The 15,378-nt window shown below is 47.4% G+C and overlaps 1 protein-coding gene across 2 annotated transcripts in view; it reads right to left on the bottom strand.

Annotated features, from left to right (window-relative positions):
• Positions 1–15,378, bottom strand: part of LOC144144442 (kinesin-like protein KIF12) — a 67,843-nt gene that overhangs the window by 13,628 nt on the left and 38,837 nt on the right. For both annotated transcript variants that reach the window (XM_077675880.1, XM_077675881.1), the window contains exons 4-9: positions 15,211–15,338; positions 12,805–12,874; positions 7,795–7,929; positions 6,074–6,206; positions 1,430–1,672; positions 503–621 (exon numbers count right to left, since the gene is read on the bottom strand). In XM_077675880.1, the coding sequence (XP_077532006.1) occupies positions 503–621; positions 1,430–1,672; positions 6,074–6,206; positions 7,795–7,929; positions 12,805–12,874; positions 15,211–15,338 (828 nt within the window). The remainder of the gene's footprint in view (positions 1–502; positions 622–1,429; positions 1,673–6,073; positions 6,207–7,794; positions 7,930–12,804; positions 12,875–15,210; positions 15,339–15,378) is intronic.

Below are 15,378 nucleotides of genomic sequence, written 5' to 3'. Positions count from 1 at the left end.
TGATTTGCTCGTCGCACCAGATACGCCTTTCGTTTCTGCTTTGTTCTTGTGGCCTTTTTTTTTTTAAGTTGCTATCGAAAAGCGTTCATTGCTACAACGGAAGGAAAACCGGCGAAGAGCCGCCACATGGCCTTAGGGACGTAATTCGGGCCGCCGAAGAACGTCAGGACCAGGAAAGAGAGAAAAATCTTTTGAGCGGGTTCCCAAGTTATCTGATGGGCATAGAGCAGTAATTTTTGGCTGAGATACTTTGGGACCCCCTAATCTAAGTACTGGGTGTGTTGGGAGACTACGTTCTGCAAGCATTTAAGATTTCAAGAAAAGTTGAAAAACGTGTTGCAGGGTCCCTTTAAAATGAACAATGCGAATTTTTGACACCTCCTACTTTTGGCACGCCAAAATTAAAACTTAAAATGGCCGGGTAGCCTAGACAAATCTGGATTAGCCTCTACGTGACGTAGTCCCGACTCAGCCAGTTGAACCGATTAGAGAGAGTGCTCACAATCAAGGCCATTCCGGTACCACCGAGGCTATCAGCCAGTAGCTTCGTCAGCGTGCTGTCTCGGTAAGGTATGTGGCCCGTCCGCTTCTTGGGATCCGCTAGGCACGATATGCAGTTGCCTATTGGGGTGGGGGGTGAAGAAGTGGAGGAAACCAGGAGGTAAAGTAAGCACAGATGCGCAGAGAGGAAATGCAGAACAAACAAACAGATGGATGGACGGATGGACAGACACACATACCGTATTTTCGCGCGTATAACCAGCCCCTTCATATAACCCGCACCCTCACTTTCCGCTGACGTATAAAATATATCTCCGCGTATTGCCCGTACATTTTTTTACATAAAAAATGACCAAAGCTACTACTCAAGCAAAAGTACACATTTTTTATGCAAAAAAACTTACCTAGCTGATTACGTAACTAGATGACTTGCCGCAAACATTTTTTTTGTGGTTGGTATATTGTTGAGCTGTGTGTGCCAAACAGGCGTTGTAAATGGGATAACAGCGGCTTAGTCGCTATTACTGTTGTAGGGGCATCACGGCCCAACGCGCATTGCGGTGAAGCTGCGGCAATGTAAATACGCGGCATGTAATCCGTACCTGTACTTCTCCCTGAAGTTTTCGCATTTCTGGTGCGGGTTATACGCGCGAACATAAGGTAGACACACAAACAGGCAGGTTAGGGTCCCTCCAATGTTTTTTAGAATCTTAGTTTTAAAGAAGGCCTGAAAGAGAGTAGGTCTGTGTTCTTACAAAACAAATGACACTTACATCTGCAGTAGGCAAAATGTACAGGTTTCAAATATAATGCCTGCAGAAGCCGGTACTCGGCAATTAGTTCGTGTGCTAAAGTGCTTCAAAGCCCCAATGTACGGCATGCCCCGCGCAGTGCAGGAAAGGAAAGCGGCCGTGCATCGTACACGCACCTAGCACTAGGAGAGACTTGTTGATGTTGTTGGCCTCCACCAGGGTGTTTCCTCGGCTGCGCGTCTTCTTGGTCTTCTCCGATCCGGCGAGGTCGACCAGGCTGAGCTTTCCCTGCCGCCGGATGAACGTGTTGCAGTCATCCGGGTCCCGCACCTCCGAGGCCAGGCTGATGGTCAGGATGCTGTGGCTCCGGCTGGAGTACTCGTTCATCTCGTGACTGCGCACCTGGCGATTTTTGCGCCCTGCAGCGGGGACGCGTTCATATAGAGTATAGAGTATCTAAAGTACCAGCACTTAACAATCGTGTTTTTATATAATTTATAGAAGCGCCGTTTCCTGCGTATGTAGCTCTTCAAGTCAGCCGAGAACCAACCAGGGAATTTAGATTTTACCCGCCGCGGTGGCTCAGTGGCTATGGCGTTGTGCTGCTGAGCACAAGGACGCGGGTTCGGTTTCCGGCCGCGGCGGCCGCTTTTCTGATGGAGGCGAAAAGCAAAAACGCCCGTGTGTACGAGATTTCGGCGCACGTTAAAGATCCCCAGGTGGTCAAAATTAATCCGGAGCCCTCCACTACGGCGCGCCTCATCGCCTGCGTTGCGTCGGCGCGTTAAACCCTAAAATCAATCAATCAAGTCAACCGAGAACCAACCAGGGAATTTAGATTTTACCCGCCACGGTGGCTCAGTGGCTATGGCGTTGTGCTGCTGAGCACAAGGATGCGGGTTCGATTCCCGGTAGCAGCGGCCGCTTTTCTGATAGAGGCGAAAAGCAAAAACACCCGTGTGTACGAGATTTCGGCGCACGATAAAGATCCCCAGGTGGTACAAATTAATCCCGAGCCCTCCACTACGGCGCGCGTCATCGCCTGCGCTGCGTCGGCGCGTTAAACCCTGCAATCGATCAAACGCGTTGTTTATATGTGAGCGCGGGAACGAAGCGGGAGCACAAGGGCTTTATTTGAGTAAAACTGGATGTTGGGCTCGTTGCCAACGGCACGTTTTAACAGGGATCACTTTAAATTTACAGGGGACAAACACACAGAGATTCAACGTACACAACTGGTTTCGCGCTTCCCCTGTTCATAATACTGAATTTAGGTCTGTTTATCTCCTGCATATAGCGCGCTCGGTTCAAGTTATAGTTGAACTCGAACGCTGATTCAGATTCTTCCAAATTTCGCTTTAACGCGCTGTATTAAAGCGAAGCTTTCATGTCCTCACTGATGCCGGTGTGCGCCAATACGCCCCGCAGGAAAGCCAACTTTTCTGACGATGATGATGAATGATCGTGGCTGAAAGGAGCCATGAAGAGAAAACAAAAGTTTGTTTTATTCGAAAGATTAGGTGTTTCATAGTACCCTAAGCGCTTTCCCGGAAGCAAATGATGCTTTATTCACTGAGAAATAAGGCAATTTAAGCTAAAATTTTAAATCTCCCGCTAAATTGCACATTTCGTGACGTGAACAATGGCGTCATACAAGCTGGTCCATGAAACAGATACTTAGTATGTCGACTCCATATAGCACCCACACGCGGGAATCAAACAGGAACCGGAACTCGTGCCGAAACCTAGACGGCGGCCATTTTAAAAATACTAGTAAAACCCAGTGCACCCGCAGCCCTAGTCATGGAATCGCCTGATCCGGAGAACAAAACTCTCACCGAGAAGCTCGGGCTTGCATTTAACAACCTCACACCACTTGAACGCTCAATGCTTCTAAGTGCACGAGCGGCAGGAGTTGTGGGATACGCGGATGGACCGGAAAGCGACTATTCCGCGATAGCCACAACAGACGAACGCCCAGCCGTCGGCACCGCTGCCTCGTAAGCCCCGTCGCGACGGACGAATACAGACTGGTACGTATGTGCCTTTTTTTTTTATTACGGTTAATAATAGTTCAATTTCAGTAGCAGTATCGCTTATGCCAGTTGGCCGGTGTCGTGTATGGAAAGCCGTTCGCGCGAGCTCTCTGCTTCGACCAGAAAGATACGAGCGTCAATGCGCGGTGTGTAGGGCATTTTTTTCGCCCCAGGGTCAGAGCGCTTTGACGGCGATTTGACGAAGTCGGCGACGAGCGCCAGCATGTCCCAGGAGTGAGCTAACGTAAGGGTCCCTGCCGTAATCACTTCCTCGGAAATGAAGCGAGCACACTCGTACTTCCCTTAGCTCTCTTTCTCTTCCGTTTGCAAAGTTCACAAAACGTAGCCACTTGCTTCGCCGAGGTTCGTCGTTGGGCAGCACATGAAAGGAGATCTCCTCACCGGCGGGGATGTCGCACTCCCTCGACGATTTGCCCGTACTACATGGGCATTTCAAAACGCAGCAACAAAATTTCATTGTGAAGTACTCGAACAAACTGAAGTTTTCAGTGGTTGTAAACTGGAAACGAGCTCGTAACGAAAGCAGCAAGCCAACACCATTCCGAAACTGCGACGACTGTCACTATCTCGTCGCTGCTTGCTGTTCCTTACTCCCCTCGTTTCTATTTTTACCTTTGCTGGTTGGCGATATGGCGGCCAACCTCCTGTGAAGGGATTACGATACCAAGCAAGGTCGCGGCTGTGCGTGCTGGGACGGTTCGTTGGCCCCGAAGAGCGTCGAACCCGAAAATTTGTCTGCGTGACGGCGGCGACGGCGAGATGTAGAGTTCAGCTGGCGGTAGTTTCGTACGCATTGGCGTACACGCTTGCGTGTTTATTCGGAACTTAATCGTTTACTCCACCGTTCTTAGTGTCATAAAAGGAATGTGCAGTATGTTTAACGGGCATATAGCTCACTATGCTAACTGGTAAGCCCTGCCTATTGAGTTTGCTTTTGCCGGCCTCCGCCAATCGCAAAGCATTCTCGTGTGACATCATAGGTTCTGTTGCGGGAAATGAGCTGGTGGGTCGCATGGTCATTCCCTTTTTTCATAATTATGTAGCTTATTTGAGCGAAGTTTGTGCTGAAAGTGGTGTCAGTATAGTTCTAACGAGGCAATCTTTCGAATGAACCAAACTTGTGTTTTCTCTTCATGGCTCCTTGAAGTGAAAGAAGAAAACACTTCCCGTGGCCCGAACTGAACCTGGATCCCTGGCGTTATGAATCCGGCGTCTATTCGATTGCTCCATTTCGACGTGGTCGAAGCGGACGCCAAGCAGCAGGTACTGAATCGCGCCGTGCACACCAAACCCAAACGTTAGGCCTGCGCAGGGCACACCCGAGAGTTGCTGTGGACATTATAGAAAAGTGGTGCGTACCTCCGGTGTAGCGAGCACATGCTCGCGGTGTGGGATTGGCCAACCAAACAATCCATCACGAGAAAGCTTCGCGCTCAACCGATCGTCGTCGTTAGACAGATGGGTGCTTGATTTTTTTCTCTTTTTCTATTCGCCAGTTCAGGATGGATACCCGCGATATTCTCGATAGCACCTATTATACCCTATTTATAAATACCCCGTATTTATACCCTAAATCTGCCGTAACTAATGGCCGTCCGGGTGGTGACTGCCTTTCAGGCACACATGCGCACCACGAACTGCAGCAGGAACTGAGTGGCAATTGTCCACAACTTTAATCTGAATTTAGCGAGGCGGCACGAAGAGGGAATCTCTCCGTACACCGCGATTGTTAGACGAACACCTGTTCTGTGTTCGTTCACGTTTCTGCTCGGCGCGAATAACGGCACTAAGTTTACTGCGGGAGAGAGATCTCAGCATGAAGGACTTTTTAGGTCCCTGGAGCAGCAAAGACAGTGCGTTGTGGGTTTTTAAAGCTTTTGTGCGCCTCCTTGGAGACTCTGGACTCGACTCCAGCTTGTGACTGCCTCTGTCGCTATTTATTTTGTATGTATGTGTGTGTGAGTGTGCCCATCTGATGGATTTTCTCTCGTTTTTTCCTTTTGTTATTTGTATCATTCATTTTAGCTTTTAACCCTCATTACGTGTTCACCAACCGTCTGGAGTAGCAAGCACAGCATTATGCAGGGCTGGCCTCTTCGGTCTCTTTGAAGAATTGTCTTTCTCTCAAGAGGCAGCTTGGCAAATTTTTGACACTGCCTGAAGTTAATTCTAAAAGGACGCTGACAGGCGGAGGCAGACACCCCCGATAAACCAGAGTGCCTTGTATGCAAACATTGAGCAAAACAATCAGAAACGCGAATGGTCACAAACATTTTGGTTCGCAGCGCTTTTGCAGGTAACAGCAGAAAAAATGCGGTTCGTTTAAATCACACGTGATGCGTGCCTGGCTGCAGTAAAATTTATCCGTCCGCCCGCCCGCCCTAACATCACAAATTCACTGCATCTCAACTTTCTTTCGGTATATGCTCCTAGGTGACGTATATGGACCATAGGGCCAGTAAGCCCACCAGACTGTTCACATGTTTCCCTGCTTCACAAGTTTTTTTATGAATCTCACTCATGCAACTGGTACCCACTAGAGGAAGAGCATGTACTTGTAGTCATCCCGTTCTGTCGCTCTGTCGACTCACAACTTCCTTCCAAAGAGAACCCTGAATTGCTAATACAAATTTCGGGCGAGTACACGTGTGGTTGCTCCCGCTTCACTCTGTCCCCTCCTGGTCGCATTGTACAAGGTTGGCCCGGCTCAGGCAAAAAGAAAATTAACGGATGCGCAGAGCCTGTTTGAAATGCGCCGCCTACCTTCCTGCAACACGCCGTCGAGGTCCCCGAGGTCCTCGCATTCGACTACGAACAAATTTTCCGCGTAGAAGCCTTTGTCCTTTGACCATCGGACGGGAAGCGTTTTGTGGGAAGGGTTGAGCAAGTCCAGCACCTGCCGAGGGAAAGCAAAAAAAAAAAAAAAAAAAAACAGGCAAAGAGTAAGGAAAATCGAAACAGTGATTGTGAATTATTTTTCATAACTCATGGACTGCTGCTGCAAGACAGCAAAGAGAGAAGCTCGTAGTTTGTTTCTTCTGTCTGCACCGGCGGCGTGGTCACAATAGGTTCTGGCTAAGATAGCTAGCATTAACAGCTTCAAAATAGCCACGAAATAGGTTCGTGTTAAAATTTAGCCATGAAGAGAAAATGCAAGTTGATTTTATTCGAAAGATTTCGTGTTTTATAGTGCCCCCAGCGCTTGTCCCGATACAAACGGTGCTTTATTCAGTGAGAAATTAAACAATTTAGGTTAAAATTTTGATTTTCCCGCTCAATCGTGCGTTTTCGTGGCCCCAAGTGACATCACTGGAACATGACTGGAACCGACCGCTCTGCAGCCTAGAGTACCTTCATTCACGCATCCGCCGTACAGGGTAGAGACACGTAACGCTGGCGCCGCCATGTTCGGTTGCTCGCTCGCCGCCGAAGCAAGTCATTGTGTCAAAACCGTGCCTAAATTATCGCCGCAACGCGGTTTACTGAAGAAGTTTGAATCATATTGTCTGTTTCGCGTTGCTAGGTCTCGTGGGAAACGAAAAGAATAACGCGTTGAGCCCGGTGGCCCAATTGCGGCGGCACGGGACCGTTCAAAAATTGTCTCCACCCTGTACAGCGGTGTTGGTTTGTTCCCGCGTTTCCTTACGTTCCGTAACCTAGATGGCGCCACCATACCGTGGCAAGCGTTTGGTTTGTTTTTGCCCGCATTTAAACCTGGCTTGTTTTTGTTCTGGGAGAAAATATTCGTTCCCTGAAACAGTGCTCGCTCGACAAATGGGGTCACGTAAGACACCGTTGCTTGCGTCAATCGGCCAGTGTCGTCTGCGACAACCCCAAGCCCCGTAGTGCTGTGCAGCTAAACCAAAGCATGCTGTGCGCAGTACGAACAGCAGAACGCATCAGTACTTCTATGTTTACATGTGCTTTCGTAACTTCCACTGTTTGTCCCATCATTCTTATTGCTTTGTAAAGAATGTGCCCTAAATTTAAGCGCAAATCGCTCGTTCGTCTAGTTTGTAAGCTCTACCTAATTTGCGTCTGCTTCTGCCAGCCTCCGCCAATCGCAGAGCTTAGCCCATGTGACATCACAGGTTCTGTTGCGGGAAATGAGCTGGTGGGTCGCATGACCATTCCCGTTTTTCCTAATTATGTAGCTTATTTGAGCGAAGTTTACGTTAAAAGTGGTGTCAGTATGATTCTAACGAGACAATCTTTTGAATGAACCAAACTTGTGTTTTCTCTTCATGGCTCCTTTAAGTAGCGCCAGGGCACACTACTACCCAGTCCGGCTGCTACATCGCGAAACAAAATACTACGTGAGTTGAGCTGATAGCCCAGCCAGAAGTAAGAGTTCGGCAAATTCACTGCAGCTGTCCCTTAAAGCTATACATTACGCATGACAAAGTAACGGAAACTTGACATCAGCGGGTGGTGTGGAGGCGATGTGAAGGCGTGCAAGGGCGCGTGATCGGCGTGTAGCGTACGTGCTCTTTGTAGATCTCCAGGTAGGAGGCCTGGACGATGTACTCGACGCCCCTGCGCTGCTCGATCTCGCTGAAGAGGTAGGCGAACGCCAGCTGCATGATTCCCGGTTCGCCGGCTGCGCCCTCCTGACGCTCCTGCGCATTTAGATGACACCACATGTATACACCTCGGTCGGAGCCGTGGCACGGTCGAGCCCGCTGCACTTGACGTTCATCCAGGGCACCCAAGTTCGAAACAGTGTTCTCTTAGTGTCAACCATGTTTTGAACACTTATAAAAATCAGCTCCTCTTTCTCTCTCTACTCGTGGTAATTGTCTATATTCTTCGACGAGAGGCTTCAATTAACTTACTACGATGTCAACTGTGTTTGCGGCATATTGTATTCCGGCACGCGCTTGTACAGTCGCCCACAAACCTATCTAAAGCCGCTTGCCGGCAGCCGACGTCGGCAGCCGCTGGAAACCTGTTTTCGCCGAGAACGTCGCGTTTTCCTTGCCGCAGAGCGATAGAACCGAGACCCATTTCTGCCGTCCCACAGAGCGCAAAGACGAATGAGGGATGGTGGTTGTGATGACGTGTGGTGACGTCTCACGCCTTGCGCCAATGGGGAGACGCGCTACTCATAGCAGGAGCTTCGAAGCGCTCGGGGCAGCAGGCTGGCACCGTCAGACATGTTTAGGCTTGCCACCGCGGTGGATATTTTATCGGCGCTTTCGCAAGCGGCGCAAATGACGTTTTATAGTGCACTTTTTGCCCAGATTACAAGCTCCTTTCCCGCATGAGTAACGTCGTTAGCGCCTCGTGCGCCGACGCCATGTTGCCGCCGCCTGCCGAGTTGGTGTGGCCTTCACCGGCGGCGCGGCGCGACGCCGCTGGCGGCCGACGGTAGAGCGGCACGGCGCGGCGATGGTAGTGTGCACGTAGCTTAAGGTAGCCAGTTATAACTTGGCGCGACGTGTGTGAATAACGCCATCAACTTGTTGGTCGTGGTGAATAAGCTCTACCGACGACAAGTGTTGCAGAGTGGAGCGGCCGGCATGGTCTTCAGAGCAGTGCAGCGGTTAATTGTATTCTCTCCAAGGCAACCGACGGTCGGAAGTACGAAGAAGCTGTACCTTAGGCAGAAGCGTGAACGGCTGCCCTGTATAGCAATATTCGCGATGACGATATGTAAAAAGAATTTAGGCCCGTTCGTGCCTCGGGGTTTTGTAGTCTTTCGAAGGTACATTTGCAAGCCTCGGAGCTATAGGTTGAAGTTCTTGCTTAATTACCATGGTAGATGAATAGGTTTAAGCTCCAAGCACAACTTCAGGAAAAAAAGGGTTTTGATAGGACAGAGGCACCCTCTGCCCTATAAAACCCCCTTTTTTTCCTGAGGTTGTGCTTGGCACTTAAACCTAATTCATATGATAGCATACCAACTAGCTCGCATCGCTACAGTTCATGGGAGAGGAAGCCATGTTCATATCCCCTTCGTTCATGGCGAAAAAGAAAAAAAATGCGCACAAAACATCGCGACCATGGCTTAGCCTATATTTCACACGAGCAGAAGTAAAGTCGTAAAAAGCTTGACCTCAAACGGCAAAGCGACAGCCGATAGGATGCCAGTGGCGCGGATATACGTCACAAGCAGGGGCAGCGATGGCGAGATTAAAGCATGTGAACGTGAGTGCCAGGTGCCGTTTTTGGGTGGATCGATCGGCTTCAACACTGCACCGCACAAAGGCGAACAAAGCGTTAGTTGTTCGGCAGGGCTTTTTTCATATTCGAATTGATCAACGCTGCTTAATACCGCGGTTAAGTTGACCTCGTTGTAGAAAGCATCATCTTAGCAGCCCTTGTGTAGTGCACAGCGGGATGAGAAAAGAGGTTTCGCGTAGGCTTTATTATCGGATTCGCTCGGCTAAAGTGGTAAAATGGGTGGGAAATAAGCCGCAAGTGAGAGCAGATCAATCTCGCAGGGTACAACACCATCTAGGGCGAGATTCACCGAGCAGTGATTAAGAGCTAGTGGAGTAACTTACGCATATTGTCTAACTTACTTCGCCACTCAAAAGTGTAGAATTTGGAGGCGAGCTTGTGTTCTTTTTTTTAGCGTATTCAATGTGCCATTTTCTCCTGCCCCATCCTGCACTCCGATTTGGTGGCGTCTGCTGTGACGACACAAGTCAGCAGGGTGAGGCTTAGAGACTTGACTCTAATCTAGTTAACCTTTGATCTGGCTTTTGATTGTTTCTTTGGAAATGATGTTAATTATATGTGGGGCACGTTTAAGTCCGTTTGCCATTTCTGCCGTGAAAATTTTGTTCTAAAAAAAAAAAGGAATAAAGTTCAGAAGGCCAATCCTTAGATTAATTGCGACATTATTCATCTGGCACGAAAAACTAAGCGAATGAAAAAAATGGGGAACTGATAAAAACCTTCATAACCTAATCCTCTTTCTTGCTCAGAAAATTCGTGCAAGCAAAAAATTTTACTTCTGCAATACTTTTTTTCCATTTTTTAACCAATCCATGTAAATACTGGCGCCACCTCAGCTCTAAAAAACAACCAAAAGAGAACTATTGACCGCATTAAAATAGGCGAAAAGGTCGTTGGGACAAACTGGAAACCGCAAATTAATTCAATGTATACTTCCATTTTATTTTTTCAAGGTCCCCTTTTTATGACATATCCAGTTTTAACATGGTAGATATCAGCGCAGAATTTAAAACATTCAAGGCACCTGTTCGATGCTTCTGAACTGAGATTCAAGATGCTCGTGCGGGCGGGATAACATTCCCAATAATTTTTCGGCCCGCTACGTTGAATCATTAGTTCGCTTTCTTGTTGCTATTTTTCGTTTAGCTTTTTCAATTGGCATTGTCCCTTCAGACTGGCGCGTCACTCGTGTTGTACCGGTGCACGTTTAAAAAAGGGGATAGCGCATTGCTTCCAAATTACTGGCCCTTATCCCTTGTAACGTCTCCTTGTAAGCTCAAGGAGCACATAATTGCTAACTACATAGTTGATTTCCTAGATAAGCGCAACATTCGTTCCTTCTCAGCGCGGGGGCCACAGGGGCTGGTCTTGCACCTCTCAATTAGTTTCCACTATTCATTCCTTTTCTTCTATGACTGATGCATCAGGCCAAAGTGACGTAATATTCCTTGGCTTCAGTAAAGCTTTCGACAAAATCAGCTGATTTACTACGTATTCAGCTTCACACACCTGCTTGGACCTAATTCTGGACTACAGTGTTGTCCAAATAGCAAAAAAACTTTGCGTGAAATAAAAGTCGATATCAGCCGTGAGCTTAGTGAAATTCGAGAATCTGAATACTATGATAGCGTCAAACCACGCTGCAGACAGCTGTGACGTCCTCGCGGCCGCAAGGTGCGCGCCGTGTTTGCTTTGCCTAGAGCTTCAGAAATGAACTAAGGCTCTAGACTACGGCTAAGTGCCTAAGTAACAGATTCCGAGAACTGAACTATTCAATGGACTGATATAGCCATAAATACGGATGTGACAACTTCTCTTCAGTGCTCCTTTAAATATACTTTAGCGTATACGCGGTCTGCATATGGAAGCATTTCCTATCACGAAGCACATACGAAGTTACATCAGCCTTTATTACACAAAATTGGAAAATTTTCAGTTAGAAGTTGTTTGGCGCGAGTAGTCTGACGAAAGTTGGCCCCGGCGAAGAATAAACCTTAGTAAATGAGAGATGATATACCTCAAGTCGAAGCAACATCTGCAATCCCCTACCCCAATCTTCCCTACCAAATGCCTCTTGCCCTCCTTTCGCAAATAAAAGAATCACTCATTCACTCAGTCGCTCGCTCACTCACTCACTCACTCACTCACTCACTCACTCACTCACTCACTCACTCACTCACTCACTCACTCACTCACTCACGCACACACACACGCACACGCACACACGCACACGCACGCACACACACACGCGCACACACACACACGCACACACACACGCACACACACACACACACGCACACACACACGCACACACACACACGCACACACGCACACACACACGCACACACACACACGCACACACACGCACACGCACGCACACACGCGCACACACACACACGCACACGCACACACACACGCACACGCACACGCACACACACACGCACACGCACACGCACGCACACACGCACACACACACACACGCACACGCACACACACACGCACACGCACACGCACGCACACACACACACACGCACACGCACACACACACACACGCACACACACACAGACACACACACACACGCACACACACACACACGCACACACACACACGCACACGCACACGCACACACGCACACGCACACGCACACACACACACACGCACACACACACACACGCACACACACACACACCAAAACGTAACCAAATGTGAATCTGAACAGTCCCTGATCGGGTAGCAGTCGTGGTCAGAACTTCCATTCGCCTGCTTCATTTCTTCATTAGTTTCTTCAAAAGCAACATCCACTTTGACCGGCGAATGACGCGACTGAGCCTGGTGAGACTTGCTTGCGCTCCTAGAACGAATCTGACACTTTGTCTGATTTGTCTGAAACAAATCTGACAATTTTGTTTCCGAGAATGAGCCGCACCACCAGCGTTAGGCTAAACTATCCGACATACTAAACTATCCACGAGCGCTCCTACTTATTCCGGCCGCATTCCCAAGGTCGCCACGTTAATGCAAAACTTTGTCTCACCACCTGCCATGCATTAGTCAGCGGATAACGAACGGGAAGATCGATCGCGAAATGCAAAAAAAGTCGTGGCGTGCGGAGCTATAGTTCCACGAAATGCAATAACATCAGAGAGTCAGCCCGTTAGCTTACACAGTTCCAGTGATTGTTCGAGGCCTATATCCCCAGTTCTGATATACATAGCAAGGCTGCAATTCATCTGCCATCTGGAAATCAACATCGTGCGCATAGCTCATGTATATTCGCTCGGGTCGATTTCCATTTTCCAAAGCGTACCGGGGGTCCCGTGAGCGTGTACGTCTTTCCCGCCCCTGTCTGGCCGTACGCCATGATGGTGCTGGCAAACCTGCGCCAAAAAGAGAGAGGAATAAAAACGAAACAGAACATTGGCAACTCGCGTTCGTCCGACTGTCTAACCGCGCAGTCATGCGGATAAACACGGTAATGGATCCCATGCACACACATTGCAACACAATTGAATGGTCCGATGGTGCGTAATATAATAGGCACGTGCGTAAAGCTTCCTTTAGGTGGCTCTGTAGCAGTAGAGTCCACTCAAAATCATTTATCATTTACACCGTTGTGTTGAAGTCGAGGGTTCGACTGCACGTGAACATGGGTGGCCATTGTGAACAAAGGTTCGGTAGCGAAGTCAAAAACCTTCATGATTGTTTTTAAAGTTTTAAAAGTTCTCTTTGGGCGGTGTCTGCCGTTTTTAGTGCAACACCTTTGTGTTGTGACCAACGTCATTCCGATTTAACATGTCCGTATTGTACCCATCCTGGAAATAGCACTAAATATTCCACAGAAGGACAATACATTAATAATTACGCGGTTTTACGCGATTTATTTTTTAAAGTAAAGCGAATAATGACATTTACTGCTATCATCATATTTTTGAAGGCTGTTTGCAATCCAATCGTCTAACACTGATCATTCCCTGTGTGGCACTCAGCCGTAGTTTACGTCTGAATGGCACGTGACGCTTATTTATTTATTTATTTATTTATTTATTTATTTATTTATTTATTTATTTATTTATTTATTTATTTATTTATTTATTTATTTATTTATTTATTTATTTATTTATTTATTTATTTATTTATTTGACATACCCTCAATCGCATTCGCATTGTAGAGGAGAGTGGGTTACAGAAAATACAGTTGACACAAATGCGGCAAAAACATAGAAAAAAATCGTGACTGACTTTGTCAATGATTTGATAACAGTATTCAAAAGTGAACCAACAGAATCAACAAAACACAGCAAAAACCACGCACACGCAAAATTATAAAAAACCCGACAATTAATCAATCATGCGGCATCATCGCTCAAAAAGAAGGCACATAAAGTTTGTCGAAACAGAGAAAAGTCCGATATCTGGGCGATGTCACGGGGAAGATGATTCCAATCTGTGGAAGTATTTGGAACAAATGAATAAAAAAAGGCATTCGTGTGACATTGTGTTAGCGCAACTTTATGTTGATGATCTACACGAGAAGAGCGGTAGGCAGGCATCAAAATAAGTTGTTTTTAATGGACGCATGATTATAAATCTTCAAAAGTGGCTAAGGCGAAAAACCTTCCGACGAAGAGATAAACAAGGTAAAGATAGTGTGGACTTCATAGATGTGACACTAGCAGTACGGTTGAAATTAGAGAGGATAAAGCGACAGGCGTTATTTTGTACTATTCTGTATAAAAACCAAATACTGCCGTTGACTCAATAATAATGAACAATGATTGCAGCCCTCTCTGTAGCAGGGAGGGATGCAAAATAAGTTTCAGTTCACGCAGGTGCGTTTCTTAATCGCTTTTCTGGCGAGTATACTTTTCTGTGCAACAAAAGTTCGCCCTGTCAGCCTATTTTTCTTCCCATTATTTCTGTTCAAACGTTTCGAGTAGATTATAAGAAGGATAAGTTAGAAATGCCCGATGTGTGCCATAACTAAGGCACAGCGCGCCAATAACAACGCCTGCCCGGTAACTCCCAAGCGAAAAATGAGCCTTGAAAACGACCTTCAGTTGAATACGGGGACTGCGCCAGCTTTGTAGAACATCTGAAGTAATTATTTGTTCTCTAGAATTATTTTATTTCTGCTATGTTAATCGGTTTACTGTGATTTTGTTACCTTTTCTGTTATGTAAAACTGCAGATAAACATTGATTGTCGTCGTGCTGCTACAGCACTCGCACGGCCGCACTCCGGCCGGTGTCGAAAACGTGCTTCCGCAGTTGCGTGTCTACCAATGGCGTATGTATCATTTTAATTAAAAAAAAAAACTTGGGGACACGGTTTCGTATTACAAAGTTAAGTTCCCTTGATGGCGAAGCATCTGCTCCTCGTTGGAATGTCATTCTATGATGTCATTTCACACTTCAGAACACAAACCAACATGTGATTCGCGACCAGGCAGCGAGGAACACCATTTGGTGAGTGACACTGCCTCCCGCACGTTTTTGTACTGATAACATATAACTCATGCAATGCATAGCTCCTCGAGATTTATGCGTCTGTAGCAAAGACACAACAACCAGTAGTTTCTGTAACCGCAGCCTAATATCAAGGACTCAGAAACACTGCTCAAACTTATTAACATAAACGAAATCGTAGAAGGAAGGCGTCATTCGTTTAAGCACGCATTTCTTGATTGAGACGAGCCTGATATCATTCCGCTAACCCATCGAGCGCCATGTCGATGAGCCGCTTGATGCCGCAGTGCTCGAACACGTCTTCCTGCGTGGCCTCGGGCTCGAACACCACTGTGAATGTGAACAGCTTGGTCTGGCCGCTGACCGGCTCTTCAACCTGCATGCGGCAGCATAAACAGCAACGGTGGAAATGAGAC

This window comes from Haemaphysalis longicornis, unplaced genomic scaffold (assembly GCF_048455015.1).
Source record: "Haemaphysalis longicornis isolate Haplotype H1 unplaced genomic scaffold, Haemaphysalis longicornis Haplotype H1 scaffold_7, whole genome shotgun sequence".
NCBI lineage: Eukaryota > Metazoa > Arthropoda > Arachnida > Ixodida > Ixodidae > Haemaphysalis > Haemaphysalis longicornis.
This window is presented reverse-complemented; position numbering and strand designations above follow the sequence as displayed.